General features: G+C 44.2%; 1 protein-coding gene across 5 annotated transcripts in view; it reads left to right on the top strand.

The window, feature by feature from the left end:
• DPF3 (double PHD fingers 3) overlaps positions 1-12987 on the top strand; it is a 286307-nt gene that overhangs the window by 145389 nt on the left and 127931 nt on the right. For all 5 annotated transcript variants that reach the window (XM_034642253.1, XM_034642251.1, XM_034642255.1 and 2 more), the window contains exon 3: positions 8973-9080. In XM_034642253.1, coding sequence (XP_034498144.1) covers positions 8973-9080 — 108 coding nt within the window. The remainder of the gene's footprint in view (positions 1-8972; positions 9081-12987) is intronic.

The following is a 12987-nucleotide window of genomic DNA, read 5'->3' as shown; positions in this document are numbered from 1 at the left end:
GCCAGAGAAAGCAAGGAAGTAGATTCTGATCCAGAGTTTCCAAAAGGACTGAATCCCTCCTGAAACATTGGTTTTAGCTCAGTGAGACTGATTTTAGACTTCTGACCTCCAGAACTGTGAGACAACAAATTTATATGTTAAGCCTCTGAGTTCATGGCACTTCATTATGGCAGCAGCAGGAAACTAATACAAGTGCACATTTATCGTTCCCCTACTGACCTTTGTGCAATTGATGCCATATATTTTAGTTTTGCATATGGTATAAACCTTTTTACTACACTGTCATTATCCTTGTTTAGTTAATCATCTTTTAAAGAGTTTTAAAAAATAAGAAAAAACATCTTACATAATTACTTATGTACTAAACCATTCCTGATGCTTTTAATTTCATTGTGTACATCCGTATTTAGATCTGGTATCACTTTCCTTCTGCTTGAATGACTTCCTTTAATAGTTCTTGTAGTTGGGTCTGCTGATGATTATTTTTTTAAACTTCTGTATGTCTTGAAATATCTTTAGTTTGCTTTTGTTTTTTGAGAGATATTTTTATGGAGTATAGAATTTAGGTTGACAAGTTTTTTTTTTTCCCCTTTCAATACTGTAATGATGTTGAACCACTAAGTTTTCTTGCTTGCATTGTTTCTAATGAGAAATCACCCTTATCTTTGAGCCTCTCTGTATAATATGACACCTTTCTCTGGCTGCTTTTTATATTTTCTCCTTATCTCTTGTTTTGGGTGTTTGTTTGTTTGTTTGTTTTTTTGGCTGAGTGGCTGCAAAGACTTTATCAGATTATTTAAAATGTTGGCATTTAAATATTCATATATCTATATTAAAGAGCTGTATAAACTATTGCTATTTTTGAGCAATTTTGATTATGAGGTGCCTTGTTACAGTTTTCTTCATGTTTCTTGTGCTTAGTTTTATCGAGCTTCTTGGATTTGCATGCTTGTAGTTTTCATCAATTTTTGAAAATTTCTAGCCATTATTTCTACAAATATTTTTTCTTCCCCTTCTCCTCTTTGGGGACTCCAATTACACATATATTAGGCTGTTTGAAGTTGTCCCACAGCTCACTATGCTGTTCTTCTAGAAAAATTCTCTTTTTCCCATGGGTTTCATTTTGGATAGTTTCTATTGTTGCATTTTCAAGTGCACCAATTTTTTTCTTCTGCAGTGTCTAATCTAACATTAATCCCATTCAGTCTTTTTTATCTCACACATTGTAGTTTTCATTTCTAGAAGTTATATTTGAGTCTTTAAAAAAATTCATGTTTTACTTAACTTTTGAACATATGGAATATGAATGATAACTGTTTTAATGTTCTTGCTGCTAATTTTATTGTCAGTATCAATTCTGGGTTGGTTTTAGTTGAGTCTTTCCTCCCTCGTTATAGGTCATATTTTTCTGCTTCTTTATATATGCCCTGTAATTTTGCATTGGATGCCAGACATCATGAATTTTACCTTGTAGGTGCTGTCTATATCATTTATTCTATTAATATTCTGGAGTCTTGTTTTGGGACAGTCAAGTTACTTGGAAACAGTTTGATCTTCAGGTGATACTAGAGCAGTGCTCAGTCTAGGGCTAAATATTCCCTATCAGAGAGGTAAGACCCTTCTCTGACTCTACCCAGTATTTCACGAATTATGAGGCCTTTCTAACATGCTGCTGCAAACAGACCATTTCCAGTCCCTTTGCACATCAGGCACTCTTATTTCTATTCTTACTGGGTGGTTCTTTTTTCAGCATTGAGTAGTTTTCTCACAAGCATGCACTGATTAGTACTGAACTGAATACTCAAAGGGGACTCTCTGTGACCTCCAGAGTTCTTTCTTTGTGCAGCTCTCTTCTGTTTACTATTCTGTTTCTTGAATTCTAGTCACCTTGGTCTCCCCAGACTCTCAGCTCTTTCTTTTCACTCAGACTCAGAAAGTCTGTTGGTTTCCACCTGTGTTCCTCTTCCCCATGCTGCAATCTGGAAGCTCTCTTGAGGTAGTAAGCTGGGGCAATCATAGGGCTTATCTTATTCATTTCCAGTGTTTCAGACATCAGTGTCCTTCATTTCCTGATGTCCAGGGTCTTGAGAACTTTTGTTTTGTATTTTCTCTCTCTTTTGGTTTCATGTAGGAGAGTAAATATGATCCTTGATATTCCCGTCTAGCCAGAAGCAGATGTTTGCTTTTTTAATTTAACTGTATAAAATATTCACATGGTTCTAAAGTCATATCAGTAAAGTATGGTGTAGTCAGAGAAAGTCTTGTTCTGTCTCTGTCGTTTTACTCTGTCCCTTTCCTGTTTCTATAAACAACTTTCTCTTCTCCTTGTTATTATTATTTTGTTTTTGTTCTTTTTCTAAGTAACTTTTTTCTAAGCTTTTGGTTTAAAAAAACTATGTGAACATATGACATGTATATTTATGTACATATATATGTGTGTATATACCCATTTGTTAGATAAATAATAGTATGTTATACATACTATTCTCCACCTTGCTTTTTTCACTCCATTGCAGTGATACTTCCCTCCCTCTATGTCTCAACAGCTTCATAATAATCCATTGTGTGTATATCCTATTGTTTATTCAACCAGTTCCCTATAGATGGACATTGGATTATTTCCAGTCTTTTTCTAGTATTAAAAATTATACAATGAATACATATTTTTGTGTTTTTGCATTTTTTTGCATATGAATCTGTGATATAGATTCCTAGAGGTGGAATTGCAGGGTCAAAGGGCAAATACATATGCAGTTTTGTTAGACACGCTAAATTTCCCTACATGGGGTTGTGCCCCTTTGCATTCTTACCAGTGGTGGATCAGATTGGTAGGCATATTTCTAACACCGTATTTCAGTAGTGCAGTAGACTGCTTCATGAAAGGGTGAGGACTAGAATTATTGAAACAAAGGCCAGGGTGGAGGCTCTTGTCAGGGATTTTGGAGAGGTGATTCTTGTATTAGGTAAGAGTCAGACCCGATAATGTTTAAGCTCCCTCCTCACATTATAATGCTATTATTCTAAACTTTCTTTATCTAATGAATTTAGAAGGTATGTAGTGGTTGTTTTTCTGATTCCCCACACATTTTATGTGCCTCTCAACAATGCTTTTATATTATCAGGATGTGTTTCCCCATGAGCACTTTTAGTTGGTGATGTGGAAGGAAAGGAAAAATAAATTCCACAAGAAATGGCTTGATGGGGGTGGGTGGGAGGGCTGGGGGATATTTTCTTGATAGTTTTGGTGTAGGGAGCTACTTTCCCAAGGGAAGGACTCTGGGGTTCAAGCATGCTGTGTGTGGACCAGTAATGGGATGGCTTGGTGGGGAGTTAGGGTAGTGGAGAGGTTTTGAGTGTGGGCTGTGGACTAGATTATACTTTGAGTTGTATGACCCTGTGCCAGTTACTTAATCATCATTACCCTCACCGTCCTTGTCCTTTAAATGTCTCATAGGGTTGTTCTCGTGGTGAGATAACAGTGAGTGTGAGGTACTAGCCTAGGACAGAATAAAGAGCTCAGTAAATGTTAGCTATTGTTACTGTGTCAGGTATTGAGCGTGATGGGACCAGCTAGGGGCTTGAGAAGCCCTGGGTCAGAAGGGGCAGGCAGCATACTGGATTTGAGGCCTATCTTGCCACGGTAGTCTTGATGCATGGGACATTATAATTGAATGTTAGAGAGAGAAGCTTAAGGAGAAGAATGGGAAGGGTGGTTGGAGGGGATGGTTGGTGAGCTGGATAGAGAGCTATGCCGAGGGCGGAGGTGTGGTGCCTAGTGCCCAGGACTTCAGGCTCTCAGGGAAAAGAAAGGCACTGTGGCCTGGAATGTTTCTGGAGGGGGGGTGGTGGAGGTGCTTCACTGAACAGATGGTCCACAAAGTCAGGACAACTTTTAAATAAGCCAAGAGAAGAGGGAAGGGCAGAGAACCAGGAAATATCATGGGTGTGAGTGCTTGTGAAATACATCTTGCCCACTCCGCAAGCCCTTCCTACGGACTTATTGCTCATCCCTCCAGCTCTGTAGAGTTGGTCCAAATTGGTGTTTTCAACCACAAACATTAATGGAGCACCTGTTATGTCCTGGGCTCTGGGAATATAAATATGAGTGAGTTGATGTAGTAGCATTCTTCTGCAGGAGTTTTTCACACAACAATTGCCTTGGTTATCTCTGATGTTCTGGTTTAGTAGGATGGGGTTGGAGTCCAAGCATCTGTCCTTTTCAATAACTACTTATGCAGTTCTGATGCCCAGTCGTGGTGAAGAACCCCTGGCTTATGTCTTTATCTGTTTATAAATAAGGAGGCTGTTGGTGACCCATTGTGAAGGCACGTGGTAGGAGCAACGTGCAGAGGAGCTCTTTAATGGCAGTGATGGTCTGAAGAGCAGCCTGCTGTCCATCCCTTTCCTGTCCAGTATGGGGTGAGCAAGGGGGAGATGATGAAAGGGAAGCAGTGTTTGCATTCTTAATTTGGGACCTTGAATGTGTTACCCCGGTTCTGAGCAGGTGTGGTCACTGCCTCTTTCCAGTAACTCCCATCCCCTCTAGTTCCTTGGCCTCTCAGTTGGCTGTCCTTTAAACCCAAGTGGGTGGATGGGATGGATGGTTGGGATACAGGTGACACCTATCCAACCTGGGGACAGAGAGGGGACAAATTGGCATAAGTTACAGGAAGGTATATTTTGATTCAAAATAAGGGTGAAGTGAAACTGTTTATCACAATAAGAGTTGATCAACCACAGGAAGTCTGTCCTGCGAAGGAGTGAGGTTTCCATTGCAGGGAGTGCTCAGTGGCGGCTGCTGACCCACCTCTCTGAGATGCAGCAGGGTGGGCTTGAACTGCCACCGCTCCACTCTGGTTGGGGGAAGAGGAAATTACTGCAGTTCTCTTCTTCTTTTCAAACCCTGTTCCTATTCCCTATCATCCTTCCTTCTCTTTCTATCCCACCTCTTCTGAATTCTTCATACCTTATGCTGGGTCTGTCAGAGATAATCGTGACACTTAGGACCCACCTGGTGATTTGGTCAATGCTGGTAATAAGTGACTTGTCTGGAGTCTGCTAACCGTCTAGGCATCAAAGCCCATCCTGCTGATTTTTTCTATGGAGACCGTGCTCCCCCCAGCAAGTGTGTGAGTTCCTGTGTGTGTGTGTGTGTGTGTGTGTGTGTGTATGTGTGTGTGAGGTGCCCATGCTGGCACATGAGTACGAGTGGTGTAGCTGGAGTTGCAGCTCAAAGTGACAGAAAAGCAGTTTGTTTAGTGAGGTATGTGAATGGAGGGGTAGCTGTGGCCTTGGTTACCAGGGAAGACTAGTCCCTCCTGTTGTGTCCTGCCTCCTTTCTCCCCTCTTCTGTAGTCCCCCTAGCCCCAAGCTCACTCCTTCAGGTTAATTTCCCTGGCTGCAGCTGTGACTCCCTCCTCCTCCCCCTTCCCTCCCTCCTCCAGCTACCACACACACAGGCTTTGAGTTATGTGCCTCCTGTTCTAATGAGATAAACAGCATAACTCTCACGGGGCTCTGCTCGTCCCTCTATAAGTGAACTCCAGGGCTGAATGTGTTGGCCCTATAAAGGCACCCTGGTGCTTGTCAGCCTAGGGAGGAGGGCAAGGAAGAGGGGCTGGAGCCCCGAGAGAGTTCTTGGGGCCATTTGCTTGTTGAGATGAGGTGGAGTCAAGGCAGACATCAAAGAGAGGCCTGTTTCTACCCTCGTGGCTAAAGGAGAAAAGAGCAGCATGGGCATGCGGGGTGGGGGCCTTGTCATGCCACATGGCCATCGAGTCCAGCCTCATCTAAGTCAGCTAACTCATGATAATTAATAACTGACATTTGCACAAGGCTTCATGGTTGTAAAGAGCTTCTTCTTGAATATAAGCTAATCCCCACAACAGCCCCTGTAAGGTAGGTATTATTAATGTTCTTATCTTATGGGTAAGGAGACAGGCTCAGAAATGTGTGGTGATACTTCCAAGGTTGTAGGAGTGGTGGTATGAAGACTCATGTGCTCTTCCTCTGCACCGCGGGCCTTCTGTAATCCGTCAGAGAAAGTTAAAGAATGGTATAAAAACAGTCCCCTCTTCTGGCCATTCAAACTACCTGCTACCAAGAGAGTGAGTGGGTCCGCAGCTCTAAACTGACTGGCCTGAGGCTGTCTTGATGCTGCTGACCGACAAGACAAGCGCAGTGACCATGGTCTCAGGGAGGGCATAGGCCCTTGGGCAAGTATTGATAATTTTGACCTCTTGTCATTTAGATCTTTTGAGAGTGCTTTCTGGACCAGTCCCTTCTGACTCACCTGGTTGGAAATACTATGAAGCAGTCTGTGGGGCAAGAAGGAGCTTAAGGCACAGAGACTGCCATCTTGGGGTGGGTTTTGTACTCACTCCTGGGGCCACCTCTGGGGTCCCTCTTGGATGGTTTGGATGTGGGTGGATGAGTTTTCTGGAACCAGGATTAGCAGGACATTCACTTCCTGCATTTCTGAATCTGATTCAGTTCTGTTTGAATTCATTTGATAAGTACTTTTTGATATACCTATCAGGCACTGTGCCAAGTATTAGGGATACTAGAGGTGGACATAGTTCCATTATCCTGGGTCTTATAAAACCAGTAGGGGAGACAGTCCAGTAAGCAGGAAATTAATGACAATACATTGGGTGAAACACTGGAACCTTGAGATGCTTTTGGGAAGGCCATGAAACCGGTCTTGGTACATCAGAGAGAATATCCAGGCTGTAACTAGATGATGCTTAGACATCCAGAGGTTCTTGCCCAGACATTGGAACAATCTATAAGGTTCTTTAAAAAATAGTTGGCCTAATTCCTCCACCCATTTATATTCAGATTGGGTAGTTCTGGCATGAATTTTCAGCTTTGATGTTATTAAGAGGTTCTCCAGGTTCATTCTGGATTTTTGGGATCAGTCTGGATTAAGAATCACTAACTCAAGATGAGTGGGGACTTGTGGGACCGGTTCTGGGTTGTAGAATACTGGGTCAGCCCTTGTACTTAGCCTCTGTTGGGGTCCTGGGACATACCAGCCTCAGAGGTGGCTCAAGGGACCAGAATCAATGCAGCCATTCAGTAATTCTAGGGTCAGAGATGACATGGTCCTGGAGTTAAACATCAAACTATTTTGATCGTTGGTCATTTATCAGAAACATCAAACTATTCCCAGTGATGCCTTCCCTCAAAGAGAGGTCAAAACTGGACCTTCCATGGAAGGGAGAGCAATCTTACTTATTTGGTCTTCTCCAAATCAACCACAAGGCTGAGGGAGCTCAGAGCTTTGGGATCCTCTTACTGGCAGAAGCTATGAAGCTATCAACAAAATTAAGTAATAGGATGACCCTGGGGCATGAAAAGGCGTTAGCTCATGATATCAGAGATTTTTCTGGGGCCTCTAGGCTCCATGACCCTTAATGGTTTCTAAGAACCCAAATGGGGAGGGGTAGAGACCTCCAGTTTCTTCATAGCCTTGCAACCTTTGGGAGCAGCTATGTGATTAAAAATAAGGCTTAGCACATAAAGAGAATTTGAAAATTTTGCTTCCTTTAGTACTGGAATAGTTGCCTCTGCTTTGGACCCAAACCAATAAATGGGTAGAGATGACTAGTAAAAATGAAAAATGAATAAATGATATATAAGTAGTGAAACTTGTAGATTGTCTCTGCAAAAGGTCCCTAAACGGCAGACAGCAGATGGAAATAAGGTCCTGATATTTTCTATCCCCGTGGTCCTAGGTCTAGGAAGTGACCTTCCCACATGGGTCTAACGGTTGTCACACACCCCATGTATCTACAGAAGACTGAGTTGGGCTGACTACAGTGAAGCGGGAATGTATTCGCTTTTCATTCAGCAAATGTTTAGTTCGATTCCTCTAGATGTCACGCACAGTTCTGGTTCTGGAGGTTTCTGATGAGCATGAGACCAAATCTCTGTCCTCACCAGGCTTTTGACTCTAGCAGGAGAGGATTGCTTGGCTTGCACTGGTTTCTTTCGGGGTGCACCAGGCAAGTCTTTTCAGTCTGCACGTCACCTAACCAGTCTTAAGCCCCTCTCCCTCTCCACTTAGCCTCTACCTCCTGCTCTTTTTTTTTTTCAGAATAGACTGTGGTCTAGTGTGAAAAGTCCACATTCCTCCAAGGCCTCTGGCTGCCACACTATGTGCCCCAGGAGTCATAAGAGTTTTGTCTAATAAGCAAGAAGGCTCCTCACGGGCTGGTGGTTATGACAGATGAAGCTGGTGTGGAACTTTGGTGCCAAAGGTCAAATCTCAATGGAGACTCCTGAGAGACAGTATGGTTGGTATATAAGCCCAGCCACTGGACTCCTGCCCATTTCTTTCTGCAAGGCTGGGCAAGTGGGCAGGGATGTGGAAATATGCTGGCTCTGCAGGCCGAGGGGCCTGGTCACCAGAGTAGGCTTATATTCTGTTGGAGGTTCTCGTGGCTTCCATTGGCTTCATTGAGCTGCCAGCAGCTAACAGTGGGTGGAGAAATTCAGTAGGTAGGAGATCTGGCTCCTTGATCCTGTTTCCTTGAAATACTTCCCAATCCAGGCTATCTGTAGGTAGGCAGACTGAATGCTGCTGCTTTGCCTTGAGAACCTGCTTAACCTGGACCTGTACAGGGGGCAGTTGATGGGTATTGCTGGAGGTCCACTGCCTTGGAAACACTGTAGTGAGGCTGAATTTGGAAAGGTCCCTCTGATCTCTCCAGACCAGGAGTGCAGAACTATCTTGGTCCTGGTGATGGAGTCACCCATGATGGTTAGGGGCTTACGGAGACAGCACAGTGGAGCAGACAGGGCAAGTGTCCTGGGGTCTGATGACCTAGATACTGCAACCTTGACAAGTCACGTTTCCTTTCTGGACCTCAGTTTCCTCTCACTGTGGGTGAGAAGCTTAGACAGGGAGGTTTCCAAGGCCCGTTCTAGCCTGGAGCCTTTAACCTTTATGCTGTCTCTGTCCACAGGCCTTGCCCCGGGCCAGCTATACACCTACCCTGCCCGCTGCTGGCGTAAGAAGAGACGATTGCACCCGCCTGAGGATCCAAAACTTCGGCTGCTGGAAATAAAACCCGGTCAGTGCCCGCTGGAGCTGCTGGGAGAGGTGGGGAGGTCTGGGCTGGCCCAGGACAAGGTTGCTTTGCTCCTTTGTCTGTAGAGCTGAGTTTTGTGGGAGAGTGAACCTGGCCCATGGGGCTCAAAGATGGCCCTCTGTGCCTGTTCTTCTGTGTAAACACGTCCACGTAGTCACCTGAGCATCTCTTCTGTCTCGTGTCTTGTGCCTTCCCTTTCCTCTTGTCTCCCTCGTGCTACCCTGTGGAGTAAAGCAAGCAGGCAAGGGTGGGAACAGGCGCAGGAGGAATGCCTTTCCCAACAGGGCCCGAGGCGCTGTAAAACATAGAACCCATCTTGGGCATGGCAGTGGAAGAGTCTGACTTCAGAATTTGCCTCTGGGTGATGCCGAGCGCTTTGTGGCCACATAGAAGGAACTGGTTAGTTTTCTAGACTACTGACCTGTTAGAACACTTCTGACTCGATGGCCACCCTCAGACCCGTGACTGGGTTGTAGTAGGGCCAAGGGATCACCCTGGGTCTTCAGCTTTAAGGGAGCCTCTGGTTTCGGGGGGTGCAACTAGGGCTGGGAGATGATTCAGGTGGTGGGAACAGTGCTGTTTAAGTGGAACAAAGGCAGGGCTGACGTGTCCCCTCCCACTGTCACCAAACAACGCAGACCTGACTAAGGCTGGCTGCCCAGCCAGGTTACCTCACGCCTGCCTTTCCACGCTGCTTCTTAGACTGCGTTTTCTCTGCAAAAATGTCTATTGACAAAGTTTGGGATGCTTTCAGTCACGGTTCTATGGTTAAGCCTGTTTCGATTGTTTATTTTAACCCGGATTTCACTCATCGTAGAAGTTTTATTTGTTAGAGATGGGTGGGGGCTAGATTTTTCAATGAGCTCCATCCAAGTTCTCGATGGCCCTGCAGAATTTACAGACCCTTGCAAACACTTCCAGGTGGCGACCGAGATTGTTTCAAACTTGCCAAGACGCGGGTTGTAGGACAGCCAAGTCTCCTGAGCAGTATAAGCTAATAGAAATATAATGCCGGTCACATATGTCATTTTGTACTTTCTGGCAGCCACATTAAACAAAGGAAAAAAACAGGTGAAATTAATTATAATTATAGATTGTATTTAACCAAACACAGCAGTAATATTATCATCTTAGCATGTCATCAATATGGAAATGATGAGTGAGGTATTGTACATTCTTTACCTGTATTGTTTTTTTGATTCCAGTGTGTATTTTACACTTTTAGCACAGCTCATTGCAGACCGGCCACATTGCAGGTGCACACGTGGCTAGTGGAGCCCATATTGGTCGGAGTGGTTCTAGAACTACGCTAAAAGTGTGGTCTTGACTGGCAGCATGGGCAGCCCCAGGGAGCTTGGTAGAGATGCAGAATCTTGGGCCTCACCCCAGACCTGCTAAGTCAGAGTCTGCATTTTACCACGTCCCGAGGACCGCATTCCCCATGATGCACATGGAAGTTGGGGAAACACTGGTTTTAAAGACTTACAGGTGGCCAGATCAGAAGTCCGCATGGCAGGACTCCACATCGCCTATGTGTCTTCATTAAACATGAGTAATTATCTATATGAACAGTTTATTTTATTTTTTTTTAAAGATTTTATTTATTTATTCGACAGAGATAGAGACAGCCAGCGAGAGAGGGAACACGAGCAGGGGGAGTGGGGAGAGGAAGAAGCAGGCTCATAGCAGAAGAGCCTGATGTGGGGCTCGATCCCATAACGCCGGGATCACGCCCTGAGCTGAAGGCAGACGCTTAACCGCTGTGCCACCCAGGCGCCCCTGAACAGTTTATTTTGGAGGTGGGGACTTCCTCCTTCTTTGTTCCGGAATCATTGCTCCTGTTCTTTTGGAAGTGCCACGGATGAGTGAGGAGGTAACCCCTGGCTCGATCCTTACCCCGACCAGTTTCACTCTACCCCATCCAGAGCTTTGCAGGAGGGGCTGTAGCGGGAGGCTGACTACACGCTGGGTAGTCTGTGTGGATTTTGAAGGCAGGGTATTATGGCACCGTCTGCCACTAGCTGGACGTGTCTCCATGGTGGAGTATGTGGACCCTCTGGATATGTTTTCCCATCTATACACAGGCACAGTGGTACTTGGGATTCCTGGTTGGGCTTCAGTTTAATCATGAGGATCACCTAAGTCATATGTAATAGTATTTGCCCTTTTTGTTTTTTACCCTTCCCCCCCTTCCTTACACTTTTAATTAAAATTTTAAAAAAAATTTGAGTAAGCAACATAGTCCCATGTTTTGACATTCCAAGGATAAAAAGCATATATTGTATGCATAGTGAAAAATAAGACCTAGTCTCCCAAGAGGCAATCAGGTCATCAGCGGCACCAGTTTCTTGAGATTCTTCAAGAGATAGTCTATGCACACAGCGAGAATTACATCCATGTGACCTCTTCCTCATCTTTTGACATAGCACGGCCACCTTGTGTTTTGCCCATTCCATTGAAAAGTGTGCCTCGGGCGTCGGCCCTATCAATATATAAAGAATTTCCTCGTTCCTTTTTTACAGTTACACAATATTCCATTGTGTGAATGTACCTCAATTCTTTTAACCAGGTTGTTCCCAATTTTTGTCTCTAATCTCTCCAATTTAACTGGAAATGCAGCAAATATTTTCACATTAAATTTCATATGGGAAGACATCTCATATGCAACTTGTCAGTTTAAGATTTTATTATAAGTACTTGATAATTTTAAATTGTTAGTCTTTATTCTTAATGTTTATATAGAAAGTCTTTTTTTTTTTTAAGATTTGTTTATTTATTTTAAAGAGAGAGAGCAGGAATGGGATGGGCAGAGGGACAGGGAGAGAGAATCTCAAGCAGACCCCACGCTGAGCTCAGAGCCTGACATGGGGCTTGCTCCCACGATCCCACGGCCCTGAGATCATGACCTGAGCCAAAAGCAAGAGTCGGACGCTTAACCGACCACACCATCCAGGTGCCCCTAGAAAGTCTTCCTTAAGAACACTTTGTATTAGACTAATTGGATTGTCTTTTACGGCATTGATGAAGACATTTTGTGCTATGAAATACCTCAGGCATCATTAACTCCAGTTCCTTATTTTATGAGGTTCAGGCAGGTTAGGAGACATACTCAAAGTCACACAGCAATTCCTGTGGGAAAAGCAGAGAATCTCCATTGCTTGATTTCTCCGTTCACTGCTTTTTCTGCTTCTTCGGGCTGCTTATAGGTACACTAACTTAAAAAAAAAAAACCAAAAAACTTTAGCAAAACTTTTCCCTTAAAAACTTTATTTTATGATGAAAAAACTAATATATAAATGATTAAAACTCACCCAAGAGATAGTTGGAATTCCTTTAGTCATGAGTGTCAGACACACAATCAAACCAGCCTAAGGAAAAACAAAGGGGAGTTGGTTCATGTCATGGTAGATCTCAGCGTTGCCCTGGTTTCAGGCATAGCTGTGTCCAGGGGTTCCAACATTGTAGTGAGGTCTTTGAGCCTCTTTCCACCTCTAACTCTCTTCTCCTTGTGGGGCAGGCAAGGTGGCCATCTGCAGCCCCAGACTCAGCACTCCCCAGACTCAGCAGAAAGCAGCAGTCCCCTTCTATAGCTGTGGCAGAGAAGTCCTGGGAAGGACTGATTAGCTGGCTTGGGTTTATGTCTGCCCTACCAATCACTGCCACCCAGGGGATGGGGAACTCTGATTGAATCATCATCGTCATCATCATAACCAGTGTCTGAACAGCACACTGTAATTTACAAAGCCCTTTACAAAGCATTTTCATTTATAGCATTTCCTTTGGTCCTTACCAGAGCCCTGGGAGGTAGAGCAGGAAGGAGGGGATCAAAGTGGAATAAACCCGCTTTATATGGTAGGGAAATCAGGCTGTGGACAAAGCCAAGCAAGGT

This window comes from Ailuropoda melanoleuca, chromosome 14 (genome assembly GCF_002007445.2).
Source record: "Ailuropoda melanoleuca isolate Jingjing chromosome 14, ASM200744v2, whole genome shotgun sequence".
Lineage (NCBI taxonomy): Eukaryota > Metazoa > Chordata > Mammalia > Carnivora > Ursidae > Ailuropoda > Ailuropoda melanoleuca.
This window is presented reverse-complemented; position numbering and strand designations above follow the sequence as displayed.